General features: G+C 43.6%; 1 protein-coding gene across 7 annotated transcripts in view; it reads left to right on the plus strand.

Moving 5' to 3' along the window:
* Positions 1-19,228, plus strand: part of EHMT1 (euchromatic histone lysine methyltransferase 1) — a 300,279-nt gene that overhangs the window by 229,043 nt on the left and 52,008 nt on the right. For all 7 annotated transcript variants that reach the window (XM_037797144.1, XM_037797146.1, XM_037797149.1 and 4 more), the window contains one exon: positions 8,576-8,698. In XM_037797144.1, the coding sequence (XP_037653072.1) occupies positions 8,576-8,698 (123 nt within the window). The remainder of the gene's footprint in view (positions 1-8,575; positions 8,699-19,228) is intronic.

The following is a 19,228-nucleotide window of genomic DNA, read 5'->3' on the forward strand; positions in this document are numbered from 1 at the left end:
TGGATTCAGTTTGCATGTATTTTGAGAATTTTTGTATCTGTATTCATGAGGGAGATGGGCCTGTAGTTTTCCTTTCTTGTAGCATCTTTACCTGGTTGTGGTATTAGAGTGATGTTAGCCTCATAAAATAAGTTAGGCAGTGTTCCATTTTCTTCAGTGTTTTGAAAGAGTCTAAGTAAGATTGGTGTCAGTTCTCTTTGAAAAGTTTGGTAGATTTCCCCTGTGAAGCCATCTGGCCCTGGGCTTTTATTTGTGGGAAGCTTTTTGATGACTGATTGGATCTCTTTGCTTGTGATTGGGTTGTTGAGGTCTTCTGTTTCTTCTCTGGTCAGTCTAGGTTGATCATGTTTTTCCAGGAAATTGTCTGTTTCCCTACATTGTCTAGTGTGTTGGTGGACAGTTGTTCATATTATCCTCTTAAGGTTTTTTTAATATCTTCAGGATCTGCAGTAATAGCCCCTCTCATTTATTATTTTGTCTGAGTCTTCTCATTTTGATTTTGTCAGTCTAGTTAAGGGCTTGTCAACCTTGTTGATCTTCTTGAAGAGCCAACTTTTGGTTTTCTTTATTCTCTTTATTTATTTTGTTGTTCTCTGTGTCATTTAATGCTGCTTTAGTCCTTGTTATTTTTCTTCTACTTGGTTTAGGATTATTTCGCTGTTCATTTTCTAGCTTCTTCAGTTCTATTAGTTCTTTTATTTTAGCTCTTCCCTTTTTAATGTATACATTTAGAGCTGTAAATTTCCACCTCAGTACTGCCTTCACTGCATCCCATATGTTTGATATGTTATGTTCTTGTTTTCATTCATCTCTAGATATTTAGCAATTTCTCTTGCAATTTCTTCTTTAACCCACTGATTGTTTATGATTGTGTTGTTTAATCTCCAGATATTTGTGAATATTCTAGATCTTTGATGTTTATTGACTTCTAGTTGTATTCCATTATGATCAGAGAATATGCTTTCAATAATTTCAATCTTTTTAAATCTATTGAGGCTTGTTTTATGCCCCAGCATAGTATCTATCCTGGAGAAAGTTCCATGAGCACTAGAGAAGAATGTGAATCCCGGTGATTTAGGATGTAGTGCTCTATATATGTCAGTTAAGTCAAGTTCATTTCCTTATTGGTCCCCTGTCTGGTTGATCTATCTATAGGAGAGTGATATATTGAAATCTTCCATAATTATTGTGGAAACATCTGTTGCTTCCTTCAGTTTTGCTGATGTTTGTCTCATTTACTTGGGGACACCTTGATTGGGTGCATAGACATTTATAATTGTTATTTCTTCTTGTTGAATTGTCCCTTTTGTTAGTATATAGTGTCCTTCTTTGTCTCTTATGCATCCTTGCATTTAAAGTCTATTTTCTCTAAGATTAATATTGCTACTCCTGCTTTCTTTGGGCTGTAGGTTGCATGAAATATTTTTTCCCATCCTTTCACTTTCAATTTCAATTTCAACATGAATCATATTGATGGTTCATATTTTTTAATCCATTCTGCGAATGTATATCATGTATATCTTTTAATTGGGGAGTTTAGTCCATTCACATTCAAAGTTATTACTGTGAAGGCTGTTCTTGAATCAGCCATCTTATCCTTTGATTTTTATTTGTCACATCTATTTTTACTCTCTCTCTCTCTCTCTCTTTTTCCTCTAAGTTTCCCTTATAAGTCTCTTCAGTTCTGTGCTCTTCTCCAGACCTCTCTCTCCTTTCCTTTTTTCTCTGCTGGTAGGACTTCCTTTAGTATCTCTTGTGGGACAGGTCTCTTGTTAACAAATTCTCTCAGCATTTGTTTGTTTGTGAAAATTTTAAGCTCTCCCTCAAATTTGAAGGAGATCTTTGCTGGATAAAGAATTCTTGGCTGGCAATTTTTCTCTTTCAGCATCTTAAATATGTCATGCCGCTGCCTTCTCGCCTCCATGGTGGCCGCTGAGTAGTCACTGGTTAGTCTTAATGTTGTTTCCCTTCTATGTGGTGAATCGCTTCTCTCTTGCTGCTTTCAGAAATCTCTCCTTCTCTTCAGCATTTGACAGTCTGATCGGTGTATGTCTCAGAACAGGTTTATTTGGATTTATTCTGTTTAAAGTTCATTGGGCATCTATGATTTGCTTAGTTATGTTGTTTAGAAGGGTTGGCAAGTTTTCCCCAACAATGTCTTTGAATACTCTTCCTAGTTCTTTACTCTTCTCTTCCCCTTCTGGAATACCAGTGATTCTTATATTTGTGCACTTCATATTATCCATCATTTCCCTGAGATCCATTTCAAATTTTTCAGTTTTTTTCACCATTAGTTCTTTTGTGCTTTCATTTTCCGACACATTATCTTTTTTTTTTTTTTTTGATAATTCAGTTATTCTTTATTGATACTATACCCAAACTTCACAAGTGGTAGTTTCTACAAATACACACACACACACACACACACACACACACACACACACACACATATTTTATTGAGATTGTTCACATGCCTCACAACTATCCACAGAGATCCAGAGTGTACAATCAATTGCCCACGATACCATCATATAGCTGTGCATCCATCACCATAATCAATTCTTTTTTTCAATTTTTAGAACATTTTCATCACTCCAGAAATGAAATAAAGACAAAAAAAGGAAACCCAAATCCTCCCATACCCCCAACCCCCCACCCCCTGCATTACTGATTCATAATTTTTGTATAGTACATTTGTTACTTTTGATGAAAGAATGTTAAAATACTACTAACTGTAGTATATGGTTTACAGTAGGTATATATTTTTTTCCTATATGCCTCTCTATTATCAACTTCTAGTTATAGTGTCATACGTTTGTTCTGGTTCATGAGAGAGATTTCTCATATTTGTACAGTTAATCACGGACATTGACCACCACAAGATTCACTGTTTTATACATTCCCATCTTTTACCCTCCAGCTTTCCTTCTGGTGACATGCGTGACTCTGAGCTTCCCCTTTCCACCACACCGTTCAGCGCTGTTAGTTATTCTCACAACATGCTACCATCACTCCTGTCCATTTCCAAATGTTTAAGTTTACCCTAGTTGAATATTCTCCTCATAATAAGCAACCACTCCCCATTCTTTAGCCTCTTTCTATATCCTGGTAACTTGTATTTCGTGTCTATGAGCTTATATATTATAATTATTTCATATCAGTGAGACCCTGCAATATTTGCCTTTATGTGTCTGTCTTATTTCACTCAAGATAATGCCCTCAGGGTTTCTTCATCAACCCCTTTCTTTTAAGATGGTTTATTCACACACCATACATTCTGTCCTAAGTAAACAATCATTGGTTCCCTGTATAGTCACGTATTTATGTATTCACCACCATAACCACTATCTATATAAGGACACCTCTCTTTCTTCCACAAAGAAGGAGGAAGAGTCAAAGAAGGCAGAGAGACAAAAGAAAAAGAAAAGAGAAAGAGAGGAAAAACAACAAAAACATGACAGCTAGAAAGCAACAAAAGGAAAGATTGCATTAACTTAAAGTAGAATAAAGAGTCAGACAACATCACCAATGCTAAGAGTCCCATATCCTTCCTCCATCCCCCCTACCCATATGCATTTAGCTTTGGTATATTGCCTTTGCTATATTAAAGGAAGCATAATACAGTGTTTCTGTTAACTATAGTCTCTAGTTTGCACTGATTGTATTTACCCCCAAATCCCACCCTATTTTTAACACCTTGCAATGTTGACATTCATTTGTTTTACCTTATATAAAAACATATTTGTACCTTTTATTACAATCATTGAACACCCTAGGTTTCCCTGAGTTATATTGCCCCAGTCTTTATCCTTTGTCTTTTCTTCTGGTGTCCCACATGGTCCACCCTTCCTCTTTCAGCCATACTCACAGTCATCTTTGTTCAGTGTACTTACATTGCTGTGCTACTATCTCCCAAAATTGTTTTCCAAACCTCTCCCTCCTGTCTTTTCCTTTCTGTCTGCAGTGCTTCCTTTAGCGTTTCCTATAGAGCAAGTATCTTGTTCACAAACTTTGTCATTGTCTGTTTGTCTGAGAATATTTTAAGCTCTCCCTCATATTTGAAGGACAGTTTTGCCAGATACAGGATTCTGGTTGGCAGTTTTTCTCGTTCAGTGTCTCAAATATATCACCTTACTTCCTTCTTACCTCCATGGTTTCTGCTGGGAAATCTGCACATAGTCTTACTAAGCTTCCTTTGTATGTGATGGATCACTTTTCTCATGCTGCTTTCAGAATTCTCTCTGTCTTTGACGTTTGATAATCTGATTATTAAGTGTCTTGGCATAGGCCTATTCAGCTTTATTCTGTTTGGGGCATGCTGTACTTCTTGGATCCATAATTTTATGTCTTTCTTAAGACATGGGAAATTTTCATTGGTTATTTCCTCTATTACTGCTTCTGCCCCTTTTCCCTTCTCTTCTCCTTCTGGGACACCCATGACACATACATTCCTGATTTTCATTTTGTCCTTAAGTTTCCAGAGACATTGCTCATATTTTTCCATTCTTTTCTCTCTGTTCTTTTGTGTGTAGGCTTTCAGGTGTCTTATTTTCCAGTTCCTGAACGTTTTCTTCTGCCTCTTAAGATCTGCTGTTGTATGTTTCCATTGTGTCTTTCATTCTTGTATTGTGCCTTTCATTTCCATAGATTCTGCATGTTGGTTTTTCGAACTTTCAATTTCTACCTTATGTATGCCCAGTGTTTTCATTATACTCTTCATCTCTTTTGCCATATCTTCTCTCAACTTTTTGAATTGATTTAGCATTAGTGATTTCAATTCCTGTATCTCAGTTGAAGTGTAAGTTTGTTCCTTTGACTGGGCCATAACTTCATTTTTCTTAGCGTAGGTTGTAGTTTTCTGTTGTCTAGGCCTCTGGTTTCCTTGGTTACCCCAATTAGGTTTTCCCAGACCAGAACAAGCTCAGGTCCCAGATGGGGGCAATATTCAGTATCCAGTTTCCCTGAGAATGTGTCTGAGAAGATTGACACACCCTGTAAGGCCTCAAGTCACTGTGCTTTTCCACCCAGCAGGTGGTGCCTGTCAGCCTGTGGCTCCAGACTGGTATAAGGAGGTGTGGCCCGTGGCTGTTTTCCTCCAGGCTCTGGGATCTGGTTCTGAGTAGAAGGCAGGTAGTAGAGCTGGGCACCACCTCCTTCCTCTTAGGGAAGATAACATCCCCTGGGGAGAGGTCATTAGTATTTCAGTGGTCTCTCTTTGCTTGTGCTGTCTCTACCTTTGTCTGTGTCAGAGTGCTGGGAACTGAAAATGGCTGAGGCTTTCTCCACTGATCCGAAACAGGGACAGAAAGTCCCCCTTCTGGGCCAGTTCGTGGCCACCCTCCGGCACTCCAAGGTCAGTCTTCACCGAAAGCCTCTGTCTGCTTGTTGGGGATTCATATTGAACAGTCCATGCTTGTTAATTAAAACCTCAGTTGGAGCTCAGCTGAGCCATTTTCGCTCGCTTGGAGATAGCTGCTCTCTAGCTCCAGGAGGCTTTGCAGTTCAGGCCATGAGGGCAGGGGGCTCCCGGCTTGGATCTGCAGTTTTTACTTACAGATTTTAGCTGCAATCTCAGTCATTCCTCCCAATTCAGGTTGGTATATGATTAGTGGACAGTCACGTTTGTCCCCCTACAGTTATTCTGGAGTATTTATTAGTTGTTCCTGGTTGTTTATTACTTGTTCCAGGGGGGCTAACTAACTTCCACTCCTCTCTATGCTGCCATCTTCGATCTCCCAGCCCGACACATTATCTTTGAGTTCACTTATTCTTTCCTCTGTTTCTTTGAATCTGGTGTTATTTGACTCAAGAATCTTTTTAATTTGATCATCAGGTTCTTTTATTTCTGTAAGATCTGCTGTTTTTTTAATTTACTCTTCCAAATTCTTCTTTATGCTCTCCTGGGGTCTCCTCATGTCCTTTATATCCTGAGCCATGATATTGGTGTTTGTGAGTACTTCTGTAATTAATTGCTCCAAGTTCTGTATCTCCTCTGGTTTTTAAATTAGGGCGTTTGGGTTATACATATCTTCTGGTTTCTTTATATGCTTTATAATTTTCTGTTATTTTTGGTCTTTTGGCATTTGTTTATCTTGATAGGGTTCTTTTGGGATATGCAGGCTTATTTAAACAATTATCTGTAATTTGGCAGAGCAACAGCTCGGTAGAGTGCACTTTCCCTGACCTATCAGCAGATGGCACTTCCGAGCCACCTCTTACCCTCAAGCCAGTTCTCCCCAACTTCGTTTATGCAGTGAGTGTGGGTCCAAACCATGTGGCGGTCCAGTCACTGCACCAATTTTCCGTGTGCAGCGGGCGCCACCAGCCCTGTGGGTGGAGGTTGTGCCCTGTGCAGCTGGGCAGGGAGCTGGCTCTAAGACACCGTCCTTCCAGCTGTTCCTGTGCCTGCAGGTGGAATACCCTGGGGCTGCAGAATGCATCTGTCCCTCCAGCTCACATTCCCCACAGTCCCTCTCTGCCGTGGGCCCACAAGTCCCTGGGATTGGTGAGGGCTCCTGGCACTTTCGTGTGGCACCCCTGCCTCTAGGCTGTGCACACCGTGGGCTTCTGCAGAGTTGGGGTGTGGACCATCCCAGGCTCACAGAATCCCTAAGGAGGCTCTCTGCCATGGTGCTGCAAAGGGGCGGCTCCTAGCCTGCTGCAAAGATGGCTGCACAGGGTGTGGAAACTTCCCGCTTTTGCGATCGTCCGCCTGCTGCGGCAGCCCGTTCCTTGGGGGATCTTAGCTGCGGATGTGCGAAGGGTCATCACCCGCTCCAAATACCAAAGCGGGTGCCCGGGGCATGGAAGGCTCTCCCCACTGTGCTCGACTGCGGCTCCCGCTGCCAGCTACTCGGTTCGGACACCAGCCCACCTCCAGACACGTCTCACAGCTCCCCCACCCTTGACTGCGACCGCAGCTGCGTTTCCCTGGCAGCTCTCCGGACAGAACACTCACACGACTCCAAACCCAGCCTCTTGGTTTCTCCAAGCGCACAGTCACTGTGGATTCTGAAATCCCTGCCCAGCTGGTGGAACCCTGGAACCACTGTTCTGGGCACTTTCTATGTTTTATCTAGTGTACTTCACAGAGGGGAATTTTGCTCTGTCTCTCCTCATCCACCTTCTTGGATCTGGAGTCTATTTTTAAATTCATCCTGCTTGGTCCGTGATGGGCTGTTTCACTTTGAAAACCTGCTTGTCAGCCTGAGGAAATTCTCCTGATGACCCCTCCTCGCGTTCTCTGCACCTCCCTCCCCTCGCTGCCCCCCGCGTGCTGCTGGGGCCGGGCGGCCCCTCGGCGTCTCCTGCCTCCCTCTCCCTCAGTTGTCCGACGGGGCTGGGAGGTGGTGGTGGGGGGTTGGCCGGCAGCCTTGTTCTTGGACAGGCATGGCGGGAGCTGGGTTCAGCGAGGGGCTTCCACATAAAGCTGTGCTCTCGGCCCTGGGGGGCCAGGATCTAGACCTGCACCCTCATTCCTAGGGCAGGTGAATGCCCCCGGCACCCGGCTCTGTACGTGAGCTCGGTGGTGCATCGGAGTTCATTAACTTGTTAAGATTAGCTGCCGCGGAGGCCTGACTTGTGTCTGTGCTCACGCTTAGCAGCCCAGCCTTGGCTCTGGGCGTCACGTCCCTGGTCACTGCCCCAATGCTCCCCTTCTTGGCCCACTGACCCCTGTGAGTTGGGGTGGAGTGGACAGGGTCAGCCCCAGTGACTGCAAGTGGCTCAGTCCTGCAGGGTTTCCCACACAGCCCTCTGGGTCAACCTGAAGCTGTTTACTTGATTTCTCACATGTCACTTTTCTGTTTTTTGATTGCTAACAGTGAAGGCAATATCAGCTCGCACGCTTCACAGCAAACATTCTGTCATAAACTAAACGTTAGGTCTTTGTGCGTCAGTCTAAGAGACTAGCGAAACATCTTCCCCTGGTGGGTACAAGTTGTCAACCTGTAAACACCTGGTTGGCTTCTCGGACACACCCAGTTTAAAGCTGGAGGCTTGTATTTCACACAAGCCAGCTAGTTTATTATCTTCTCAGGTTTCTCCCTTGATTGGAGAAATAAGAAGTTTATCCAAAGTACGTACTCCTGGGAGTTCGTGTTCTGTTTATTTTAGCATTTAGGGGTATGAGTGCTGTGTGGGTATTTGGGACAGCCGGTCAGCGCTGCCTCCTGGTCCAGCCAATGGCCCCTGGACCCTTGCCCCTCTCTGCCTGCTTTAGGCCCGATGTGGCCTCCCTTTTCTTTATTTCTAAAGATGTTGTCAGACTGTATCATGCTGTGAACACTTTCTAATAAATTAATTTATAAATGAAAACCACCAAAATGCCTCTTCTTGAACTAAAGGCTTGATAGTAATAGATTAATTGCATCTTTGAATTCACTTTTGGAAGACTCAGAAATAGTTGGTCAATAAAACTTTTAATGTAGCTTGTCAGATCCTTATTGTTTCAGATGTTTGAAGCATGTAGATATTTGAACATACCAGTCTTCCACTTATCACGTGGCTGCAGCAGCCGTTAGCTCTCACCTGGCTGGCGTGGCTGCTGTAACTGTTACCTTTCTCACCTGGCTAGGCGGGCGCTAATATTGACACCTGCTCAGAGGACCAGAGGACGCCCCTGATGGAGGCAGCAGAAAACAACCACCTGGACGCAGTGAAGTACCTCATCAAAGCAGGGGCACTGGCAGACCCTAAGGTATGTGCCTGCAAATGTTCCTCGTACCGGGGTTCGCTCTGAAGGAAGCTGCCGCCAGAGGTGCCGCCTCCTTGGGTGCGTGCCCTGCCCGCCTGCTCTGCGCTGAGCCAAGTGCTTGGGCAGGGGGAGGTGGGGGGCACCGAGGAGCTGGAATCTCGCGGGCAGGCAGGGCCACCACGGCGAGACCGAGGGCTGAGGGCCACTGGGGCTGGGCATTCACCCACCCTTGGCAACACAGCCCAGTGCAGGCTTGGGGGGGCACCTGGGGCCATGTTTGGGAAAAAGGCAAGATGAACTGACATTTCTGGCATTTTGAGCTTGGCACCTGCGCTTCAGCTTCATTGCTCCACCACGGCTCACTCAGATCTGCAGTTTAAGGAAAGACCTGGAAGATTCCTCCTTGGAAAATCTATAGCAGGTCCTCCAGACCTTGCTGTGAGCGTGGCTGCACCCCACATGCCCCGCGGCTTTTCTGTAGCCCGCGAGCCCTGTGCTCTTGCTGCGGCCGCTGGAGGCAAGCCTGGGGGCATCCCTTGGGTGGGGCCTTGTGGCGGGCTCTGCAGAGGAGGCCCGGGGCTCTGGGCGGTCTCACAGTGCCTCTCAGCCCAAGGCAGGTAGGCGGGCATTCAGGCCCGCTGGTGCTGACGCTGCTCACCCCCAAGAAATGGCTCTGCCACGTCCCTGGAATGCCCTGAGGCAACGTGGTCATGGCCATAGCTGGTAGAGATCTTCCCCAGCCACAGGACGTGGAGCCCGGAGGCCAGAGTGGTTTAGCTGCCTGGCGCATCCTCTGCTCAAGCCCAGGGCTGGGGCTCCCGTGGTTTCATCTCCAACTTTAAATATTTTAAAAAAATTTAGTAGTATTTTGTTTTCAGTTACAAGTAAACGGAATTAATGCAGAAAAAGCATGAAAAACAGGAATTGGAGTAGCTGCCCCACCCGTGCCAGCCGGTGGTGGTCGCGTGTCCATCCTCAAGCCCATCTGGTCCCCAGTCTGGCCCCTCTCCCCGGGCTGTGTGCGGCTCACAGAGTCGGCGGGACCCCCGGGCGGTGCTGGCTTCCTGGGGAGCGCGGCCCTCGCCTCACGGCGTTGGCACCTGCTGCGACTGCAGCCCTGCTGTGCCCCATGGGGCCTGTGGTCGGCGGGCGGCGCATGGAGCCCCCTGAGGGTCTCGGGCAGAGCAGTCTCCTGCTCGGCATCTCTGGGGTGGGGGCAAGAGCTGTTCCGTAGCCCTGCGCCAGCCCACCAGGGAGGGGTGACCTAGCGGTGCCCTGTGTCGAGCACTGAGAGGTTTAAAAAGATAACTGTTTTCATATTAAAAAGTGCCATACATGTTCACTGTTCAGCTAAAGAGATAAAAGATAGAGCAAAACAAAGAGAAAAAGGGAAGGTAAGTCCTATGTTATCCTCCTGTTAATACTTGGGTATATATTCTTACCACCTTTCACATTTATACACACTTTTCCCCAACAAAAAAGTGATCATGCTTTTCCTACCAACTCATCCACTCCTTTTTCACATCACATGAAATTTTCAGAATTTTTTTGTCATTAAATATTATTTTATAACGTCATTTAAAATGGCTGCATTATATTCCATTGTACAATTGTACCGTTTTGGTCAAATGTGGTCATTGCTGAATATTTAAGTCATTTTCAATATTCATTATAAATGGTGCTCGAATAAATATCCTCACGGGTGTTTCTTTGCACGTGTTTCTAGATGTGGGGTTGCTGGGACGGAAATAGCAACGTTGGTCAGGCTCTGGGCCTGCCCCGAGGGCACCGGGGAAGCAGCCCCAGCCCTGCGCGTCAGGGAGGGTTCACGTGTCGGGGTTGATACGCGAGGGGGGGGGGGCTTTTGTTCACTGTTTCCATTTGCTTTTGTTAAAGTGAACATGTTTTAAATCCATAGTCATTGAACATCATGGGTTTTTTTTGGTAAGTTCTCTGTTTATGTACTTTATTCATTTTTCTATTGCTGTATTCGTATTTTCCTCTTTGAGTTTTATAAGAACCTTTCAAATGTGAGAAATAATAATTCTTCATCACATACGTTATGGATATTTTTCCAAGTTTGTAATTAGTCCTTTATTTTGTTTTTGGTGATTTTTGGTATATGGGAGCCTTTGACTTTTATATAAGTAACTATGGTTAACTACCTTTAATTCTTTCTGTTATTGTGACTTGCTTATTTTTGTCTAGTCCTTCTAAGAGTCTGTGTTCCAAATTCTCACTCATCTCAGACTTATCCTGTGGCTCTCCACGTGAGACTCATTTTCAGTGTACACTGTCGTGTGGCGAGCTGACTTCTCCCTCCATGAGGCTAGTCAGGTGAAATGAGTGATTTATTGACTGATAGAATCCCCCCCCCCACTGAGCATTTAATTTTTAACCAAAAGTCTTTTTTTTAATAATTGTCCTTTCAAAAAATATTTTAATTCATAAAGTTTTTTTTGGATTATTTTTCTTAGGATAGACACCTAGAAGTAAAGTTATTTAATCAAAGCATAGGGCTGTTTTTGAGCCCATCTGACTTCCTGGAGTGTGTCCAGGGATGATGGTGCCAGGGGTCAGGAGCTCTGAAAATGTGGGAAGCAGAGTGGGCAAAGGGTGGTGACCCCCACCGGGGAAGGCGGCTGCAGGTGGACGTGGTGGCTCTCGCTGAGCATCTGGAGACTTCTTACAGGACGCGAGTAACCCCAGAGAGTAGAAACCACTTTTTATCCTGAAGCTCTTCCCAGCCAAGCGGGACGGACAGGTGAGCCATCTTCCTGCTGTAGCACGTGTGGTGCAGCTGCCGGGCAGTAACCCGGAATATCTCCTGGCAGGGGGCGTGGGCCCAGAGGCCCCAGAGAGCCCTTCCTGCTATGAGGCCGTCGTCCCCTCACTCATGGGGCCTGTTGTCTCCCCATTTGCTGTTCTTTGAGCCGAGATGCCTCCATCTGGGCCCTCCTTCCTGGGCCTGAGGCTCCAGGAGCTCATGGAGGGGCTTTGCATGCCCACGAGCTTCCTGAGAAGAAACCCCGCATGTCCCGGAGAGAGGGTCTGCACTTCCTCAGGTGCATGCCCAGTAGATGGCTTGGAGGATTTAGAACCGTTGGGCAAGGAGCTCACCAGGTCCCTCCTGCCCTGGAGATCTGTTTGATCCGTCTGCATTACTTTCTGTTGTGTTCCCTTCACATCAGCCTCTTGCTGCACTTTCCCAAAGGCTCCCCGTCTCCTTTCTCTGGTCCAAGCTAAACCAGCACCCCCCCCACACACACACACACACACTCGCACACACATGCACACACACTTCTTAGCTCTCAGATAGGGTGGGGCAGGGGCATCAAAGGTGAGGGAAAGAAAAGCAGGGGGAAAGGTACTTGTGTTGTCCTCCCTGGAGGTAGTCACATAGCTAATTCCAAAAGAACACTAGACGGGTATTTAATCGCTATAGTCTTTTGAAAGAGCTCACAAAGGAGTTAGCTTTGCTGTTGTGTCCTGTTGCTGTTGGCGTGTGTCCCCGGTGTGCGGTCTTTATCCCTGTGGACTCGTTACCCATCGAGCACATCTTGAGGGCTTGCTGCGGTGGCACAGCATCACAGTGCAGCTTCTCGCCTCGAGCAGTGGAGGCCAGGGGCCACGGTATGGACGGGGCTGTCACCCCAGAATTCTGCATCCAGGAGAAGTATCCTTCAAAAATTGAGAGCAAAGTAAGGACATTTTCAGATAAACAAAAGCTGCTAGAATAGAATTCAACTGCGGATTTCCCCTGAAAGGAACACCAAAGCTGTCAGGGGACTCAACTCTTCAGGAAAGAATGAAACCGCCAGACATGGGGCTGTGAAACTGTGTTTTTCTTCTTTAAATGGCTTGAAAGGCACAAAGGCTATATTTAAAGTTATATTGCTTTTTAATGCTATAACTCATTTTAGGGTAGGGTTTTTACAAATGTAGAAGGAAACTGTTCGACGGCAGCAGCAGAAAGGAAGGCAGTTGGTAAGGAACCCTGCTTCATAAAGCAACTGTGTCTGCAGTGGGAGGGATGGAGAATGAGGTCTAAGGAGACTTGATAGGGTGAAGGTGAGAGAAAGCACCAAGACAATAGTTAACGAGATTCAGCTTTAAGGAGGCTGAAGCTAGGAGAAGAAGTAAATGGAACCCTAAAAATATATATATTTTTTAAATCAAAAGAAGGCAGGAAAAGAGGAATAAAAACAGATGGGACAAATAGAATACAAAAACCAGCAAGATGGTAGATTGAAATCCAGCCAAGTCAATGTAAATGTACTTACATGTGAGTGGACTAACCACACCAGTTTAAAAACGCAAGATTTGTCTAGCTGGAGGAAAAAGCAAGAGCCACCCCTGCACTGTGCACAGCACACAGGGTGAGAGTTCAGGAGGATGGAAAAATATGTATCATGCAGATACGCATCATTTGGCACGAGAGTCAAATGTACAAGGCTAACTTAGAAACCTTTTAGAAGGTAACAGGGAAGATCTTCTGTGACTCCAGGATGCAGTAGGATTTCTTAACCAAGACAAAAGTCACCAAGAAAAGATTAATAAAGCCAAGTATGTTGAAATTAAGGACTTCTCTTCAACAAAAGATGTGACAAAGGACACAAAAAGACAAGCTACAAAGTAGAAGACTTCTTAATATATTGTCAAAAGATTAATATAAAAAAAGTTATAAAGGACTCCTACAAATAAACAAGAAAATGACCCGAAAGAAACATGGGCAGAGAGCATGAACAGGCGTCCGCGGAGGAGGAAATGTAAATGTAAATGTAAATGTAAATGTAAATGTAAATGAGACGGGCTCGGCTCGGCTGACGCCGCTGGGAGCCGTTTGTAGCCGTTCTGTTGTGTGCAGGTTACAAGCTTGGAAACCCCCGTGGCGAGGAGAGCCGTGGGAAATGGCCGGGTGCTCTGGAGAGCAGCTGGGCGCCCCGCAGTAGCTGAGAGTGTGGCTCCCCTAAAGCCCAGCAGTTCTGCTTAGTAGGGATGCCCAAGGCCAGTAGACCAAGGAGCATGGTCTGCAGTGTTCCCCACATCGTTAAGTAGCAAAAAAAATCAGGCTTGCCTTAGGTGAAATAAATGAGCTAGTGCTGCCTGTTGTCTGCAAAGGAAGTCTCAAAAACAAAGCTGAGCTAAGTGCAAATGGCAGAAAGATAACTCAGTTTGATACCATCTGTAAGGTGCATTGGGATGGGGAATACGGAGTTCCAGATGGCGACCGACTCCAGGGAGGAGGAGGCAGACTCAGAAGTGGGTCAGGTCTCTGGGTCTTTCCTTGAGGTGGGCTGTGGCTCGGGGGGCTTGTCTGCCTGAGAGATTCACAGCTAACCACTGATGACTCTCCTTCCGGACTGCAGCCCCCGCGCTTGCCAGCCGCGCACCTCTCCCTTCTGCCCTGGTCTTCCCCTGTGCCGCCCGCCTTTGGCCCTGCCCCTGACACCTGCTGAGCCCCTCTCTGCTCTCCTCTGTCTTCCCCCACGGCCCAGGTCCTGGTGCACGTGGAATCATGTTCACCAGGCAGAACCTCTTTGTGGTGAGAGTCGTGTCACAGCTGCCTTTGGACCTGCCAGATGCAGGTGCGGTGGGCTCTCGGCGTGCCTGGTGCGAGGGCTGTCCTTAGGAATTGCGGCGGTCCTCCAGCTGCACCTGTGCCAACGACTGAGCGCACTTGACGATGAGACAGAACTGTTCAGCCAGCAAGCATACTTTCCTTTTTTTAAGGATGTCTTTAGAAATTTATTTTTTATTACAACAGCTCTAGGTTGCAGAAAAGTCATGAAGGAAGTAGTTCCCACATACACCCCCATCACCAGACAAATGCAGTTTCCCGTTGACATTGTGCATGAGGGCGCACTCCTTGTGTTGTACGTTCCGGTCTGTTAAGATACATAGCCCACATTAACCATCTAGCCCCTTTCATGCAATTCAGTGGTGTTGATCACATTCACAGTCTTGTGTGACCATCACACCATCCATTATCAAAACCTTTAACTGCACTCCAAACAGAAACTTGACGCCAGTTGAACATTAGCTCTCCATTCCCCACTTCCACCCCTGACCCTGATAACCTCTATTCTAGTTCTTTTTTTTTTCTTTTTCATTTTTTTTTTTAAATTAAGAGAAGTGGTAGGTTTACAGAAAAATCATGCTGAAAATGCCGAGTTCCCACATGCCTGCACTGCAGCTGACCCCTGGCCTGAGGGTGGCACCTTTGTTAGAGCTGATGGGAGAGCTGTTAGGAGTGTGCTATTAACCGTGGAGTCCAAGGCTTACGTTACGGTTCACTGTTTGTATTATACAGTCCTCTAAAAAATTTTTTTTTCTAACAACATAGATAACTTACAATTTCCCCTTTTAACCACATTCAAATATATAATTCAGTGCTGTTCATTATGTCCATAGTGCTGTGCTGCCATCACCACCATCCATTGCTGAGATATCTCCATCACCCCAAACAGAAACTCTGCACAACTGAGGCATTAACTCCCCATTCTGTACGGCCAGCTTGGACTCTGGAAACCTGTATTCTAGAAACGGACTATGAGTTTGCTTATTCTGATTATTTCTTATCAGATCTTAAAATATTTGTCCTTTTGTGTCTGGCTTATTTCACTCAACATGATGTCTTCACGGTTCATCCATGTTGGTGCATGTATCAGAACTTCATTTCTTTTTCAGGTGTATAATATTCCATCATACGTGTATGCCACATTTTGTTTATCCATTTATCAGTTGATGGACACATGGGTTGCTTCCATGTTTTGGCAATTCTGAATAATGCCGCAGTGAACATCAGTGTGCAAATATTTGTTCAAGTCCCTGCTTTCAGTTTTTTTGGTTATATGCCTAGAAATGGGATTGCCAGGTCATTATAGTAATTCTATACTTAACTTCATGAGGAACTGCCAAACTGTCTTCCATAGCAGCTACACCATTCTTCATTCCCCCAACAATGAAAGTGTGCTCCTGTTTCTCCACATCATCTCCAACACTTGTAATTTTCCTTGTTTTTTAATAGACATTCTGGTGGATGTGGTATGTGGTTCTGAGTTATGTGTATATTGTGAATATTAAGCCCTTATTGGATGTGCGGTTTCCAAGTATTTCTCCTGTTCTGTAAGTTGTCTTTCATGATAAAGTCCTTTGATGCATAAAAGGTTTTAATTTTGATGAAGTTCCATTTTTCTTTTCTTTCTTTTTTTTCCTTACGTTGCTTATGCTTTGGGTATAAAGGGTAAGAAACCATTGCCCAGCACAAGGTCCTGAAGATGCTTCCCTGTGCTTTCTTCTTGGAGTTTTACAGTTACGGTTCTTACATTTAGGTCTTTGATCCATTTTTAGTTGATTTTTGTATATGGTGTGAGATGGGGTCCACCTTCACTCTTTTGCATGTGGACATCCAGTTTTCTCAGCACCATTTTTTGAAGAGACTATTCTTTCCCAAATGAGTGAACTTGGCACCCTTGTCAAAAATCAGCTGGCCATAGATGTGAGGGTTGATTTCTGAGCTCCCAATTGTATTCCATTGGTCTATATATATGTCCTTGTGCCAGTACAATGCTGTTTTGATTACTGTGGCTTTGTAATAAGTGTTAAGATCAGGCAGTGTGAGTCCACCAATTTCATTCCTCTTTTTCAAGATGATTTTGGGTCCCTTATCTTAGCATACAAATTTGATGATTGGCTTCTTCGTTTCTGCCAAGAAGGTTGTTGGAATTTTATTGGAATTGTGTTGAATCTGTAAACTGCTTTGGGTAGAATTGACAGTAATACTGAGTCTTCCAATCGATGAACACAGAACATCCTTCCATTTATTTAGGTCTTTTTTGATTGCTTTTAGCAATGTTTTAGTTTTCCACATACAAGATATTATATCCTTGGTTAGACTTTTTCATAGATATTTTATTATTTTAGTTTTATTATTTAGTTGCTATTGTAAATGGAATTTTTTCCTTGATGTCTTCTGCGCATTGTTCATTACTACTGTAAGGAATCACCAGTTAATCTTTTACTTCTCCACTTTGCTGAGTTCATTTATTAGATCGAGTTGCTTTGTTGTAGATTTTTCAGGACGTTTTTATATTTAGGATCATGTCATCTGCAAATAGGGAAAGTTTTACTTCTTTCTTTCCAATTTGGATGCCTTTATTTCTTTTTCTTGCCTGATTGTTCTGGCAAGGTTTGCTTAGCAGTACTAACAGTTGGCATTCTTGTCTTGTTCTTGATCTTAGAAGGAAAGCTTTCAGCCTCTCACCATTGAGTATGATGTTAGTTGTAGGTTTATCAAATGTGCCCTTTATCTTTTTGAGGATATTTCCTTCTATTCCTAATTTTGTAAGTATTTTTTGTCAAGAAGGTTGATAGATTTTGTCGAATGCCTTTTCTATGTCAGTTGAGATTATCATGTTTTTATTCCTTCATTTTTTTAATGGGGTTTATTACATTGATTTTCTCAAGCCAAATCCCTCTTGCATACCTGGATAAATTGCACCCTTGATAATGGTATATAATTCCTTTAACACACTGTTGGGTTCAGTTTGCTAGTCTTTTGTTGAGGATTTTTGCATCTATGGTTGTAAGGGATATTGCTCTGTGATTTTCTTTTTTTGTGGTATCTTTATCTGGCCTTCCTGTGTGGGTCGCATTGCCCTCATCGAATGGGTTAGGGAGTGTTCCCTACTCGTCAGTTTTTTGGAAGAGTTTGAGCAGGATCAGCATTAATTCTTCACATGTCTGGAAGAACTCAGGAGTACATCCATCTGGTCGTGGACTTCTCTTTGTTGGAAGGTTTTTGTTAACGATTCAGTCTCTTTACTGGTTGTTGGTCTGTTGAGGTCTTCTGTTTCTTGTTGAGTCAGTGTAGGGCCTTTGTGTGTTTCTAGGAATTTGTGCATTTCATCAGGGTTATCTAATTTGTTAGAACACAGTGGTTCGTAGTATCCTTTCATAGTCTTTTTTATTTCTTTGAAGTCGGTAGTAATGTCCGCCCTTTTGTTTCCAATTTTAGTTATTTGTGTCCTCTCTCTCTTTTTTTTTAATCAGTCTAGTTAAATGTTTGTTTATTTTATTGATCTTTTCAAAGAACCAGCTTTTAGTTTTGTTGTCTCCCTTTTTAAAATATTTTTCTATTTCTTTTATCTCCACTGTAATCTTTGCTAATTCCTTCCTTTTGCTCACTTTGGGTTTATTTTGCTCTTCTTTTTGTAGATTTTCCAGTTATAAAGTTAGGTCCCTGGAGATCTTTCTTCTTTTTTAATGTAAGCATTTAGAACTATACATTTTCCTTTCAGCAGTGCCTTTGCTGCATCCCTTAAGTTTTGGTAAGTTGTGTTTTCATTTTCATTCTCCTCAAAATATTTCCTAATTCCCTTGTGATTTCTTCTTTGACCCGTATATTAAGAGTATATTGTTTAATTTCCACATATTTGTGTTTTTCATCTGAAGCTTCATTCTATGTGGTCAGTGAAGATACATTGCATACAATGTATCTTTTAGTATTTTTTGATTTATTGAGACTTGTTTTGTGACCTAAGGTGCGGTGTGTGCTAGAGAATGATCCATGTGCTCTTGAGAAGAGAGTGTTCCGTTGTGTGGTGACATGTTCTGCGTAGGACTCTTAGGGCTAGTTGGTTTAAGGTCTCATTCACGTGTTGTGTTTCTTTATTGATCTGTCTGGATGTTCCATCCTTTTTTTTGTTTTGTGTTGTTTTGTTTTGTTTTTGAGGGTACAGTAGAGTCTAATTTTCTTCATTATTCAATTAGGATCCTGTTAAGTGAGGCAGGCATTCACTGACAAGAAGAACATTTAAATTTCGGCAAATGAGTTCATTAGTATTCACAAAGCTTTGCACCCCTCATGTTCAATAAACCTCTCTATTACAGAGAAAGAAATCCTGTAAAATAGTCAAACAAATTAGTGATGGGGCTGCCAGGAGAGTACATTCAACCCTGATTCAGACATGACTCAGTTTATCAGTTTTCTGTGACTCATTAAAACAAAGATGAAACATGCAATTATACATAAGGAGACAGAACTCCTAAGCCTTGCTGAAGCAGAAGAGTTTTAACTGCTTAGAAAAATAAGATTTTTGTTTTCTCTCAGGAGGGACAGAGAAAACAAGTGCAATTGCCTTATTGTCAGTGGCTAGAACTACAAGACGCCAGACCATGCAGATAGCAGTGAAAAGACCAGTCCATCAGCTGTACCTTTTGCCTTCACAATGACCGATTTCCAGATATTTGGAAAGATCAGATGATTTACAGAATGTTATCCTTTTTCATTGGGATGTTTTGAGTAATATAGATTTACTAATACTGTTCTTGCTTAATTGAAGTAAACTGAAACTAAAGTATTTGAATATGCTGTCAAGTTTCCTAGGATCAATTTTCCATTTTTGTGAGTTAGCCAGGCCCTTTGTTTCTCTTCCAAGGCCAACTGGCCATCCTGTCTTGTGAACATGACACTGTTTTTAGTGTAAAAGGAAAATAAGGGCAGGAGAGGAAGTAAAACACTAATCAAGG

This window comes from Choloepus didactylus, chromosome 10, assembly GCF_015220235.1.
Source record: "Choloepus didactylus isolate mChoDid1 chromosome 10, mChoDid1.pri, whole genome shotgun sequence".
NCBI classification, from domain to species: domain Eukaryota; kingdom Metazoa; phylum Chordata; class Mammalia; order Pilosa; family Megalonychidae; genus Choloepus; species Choloepus didactylus.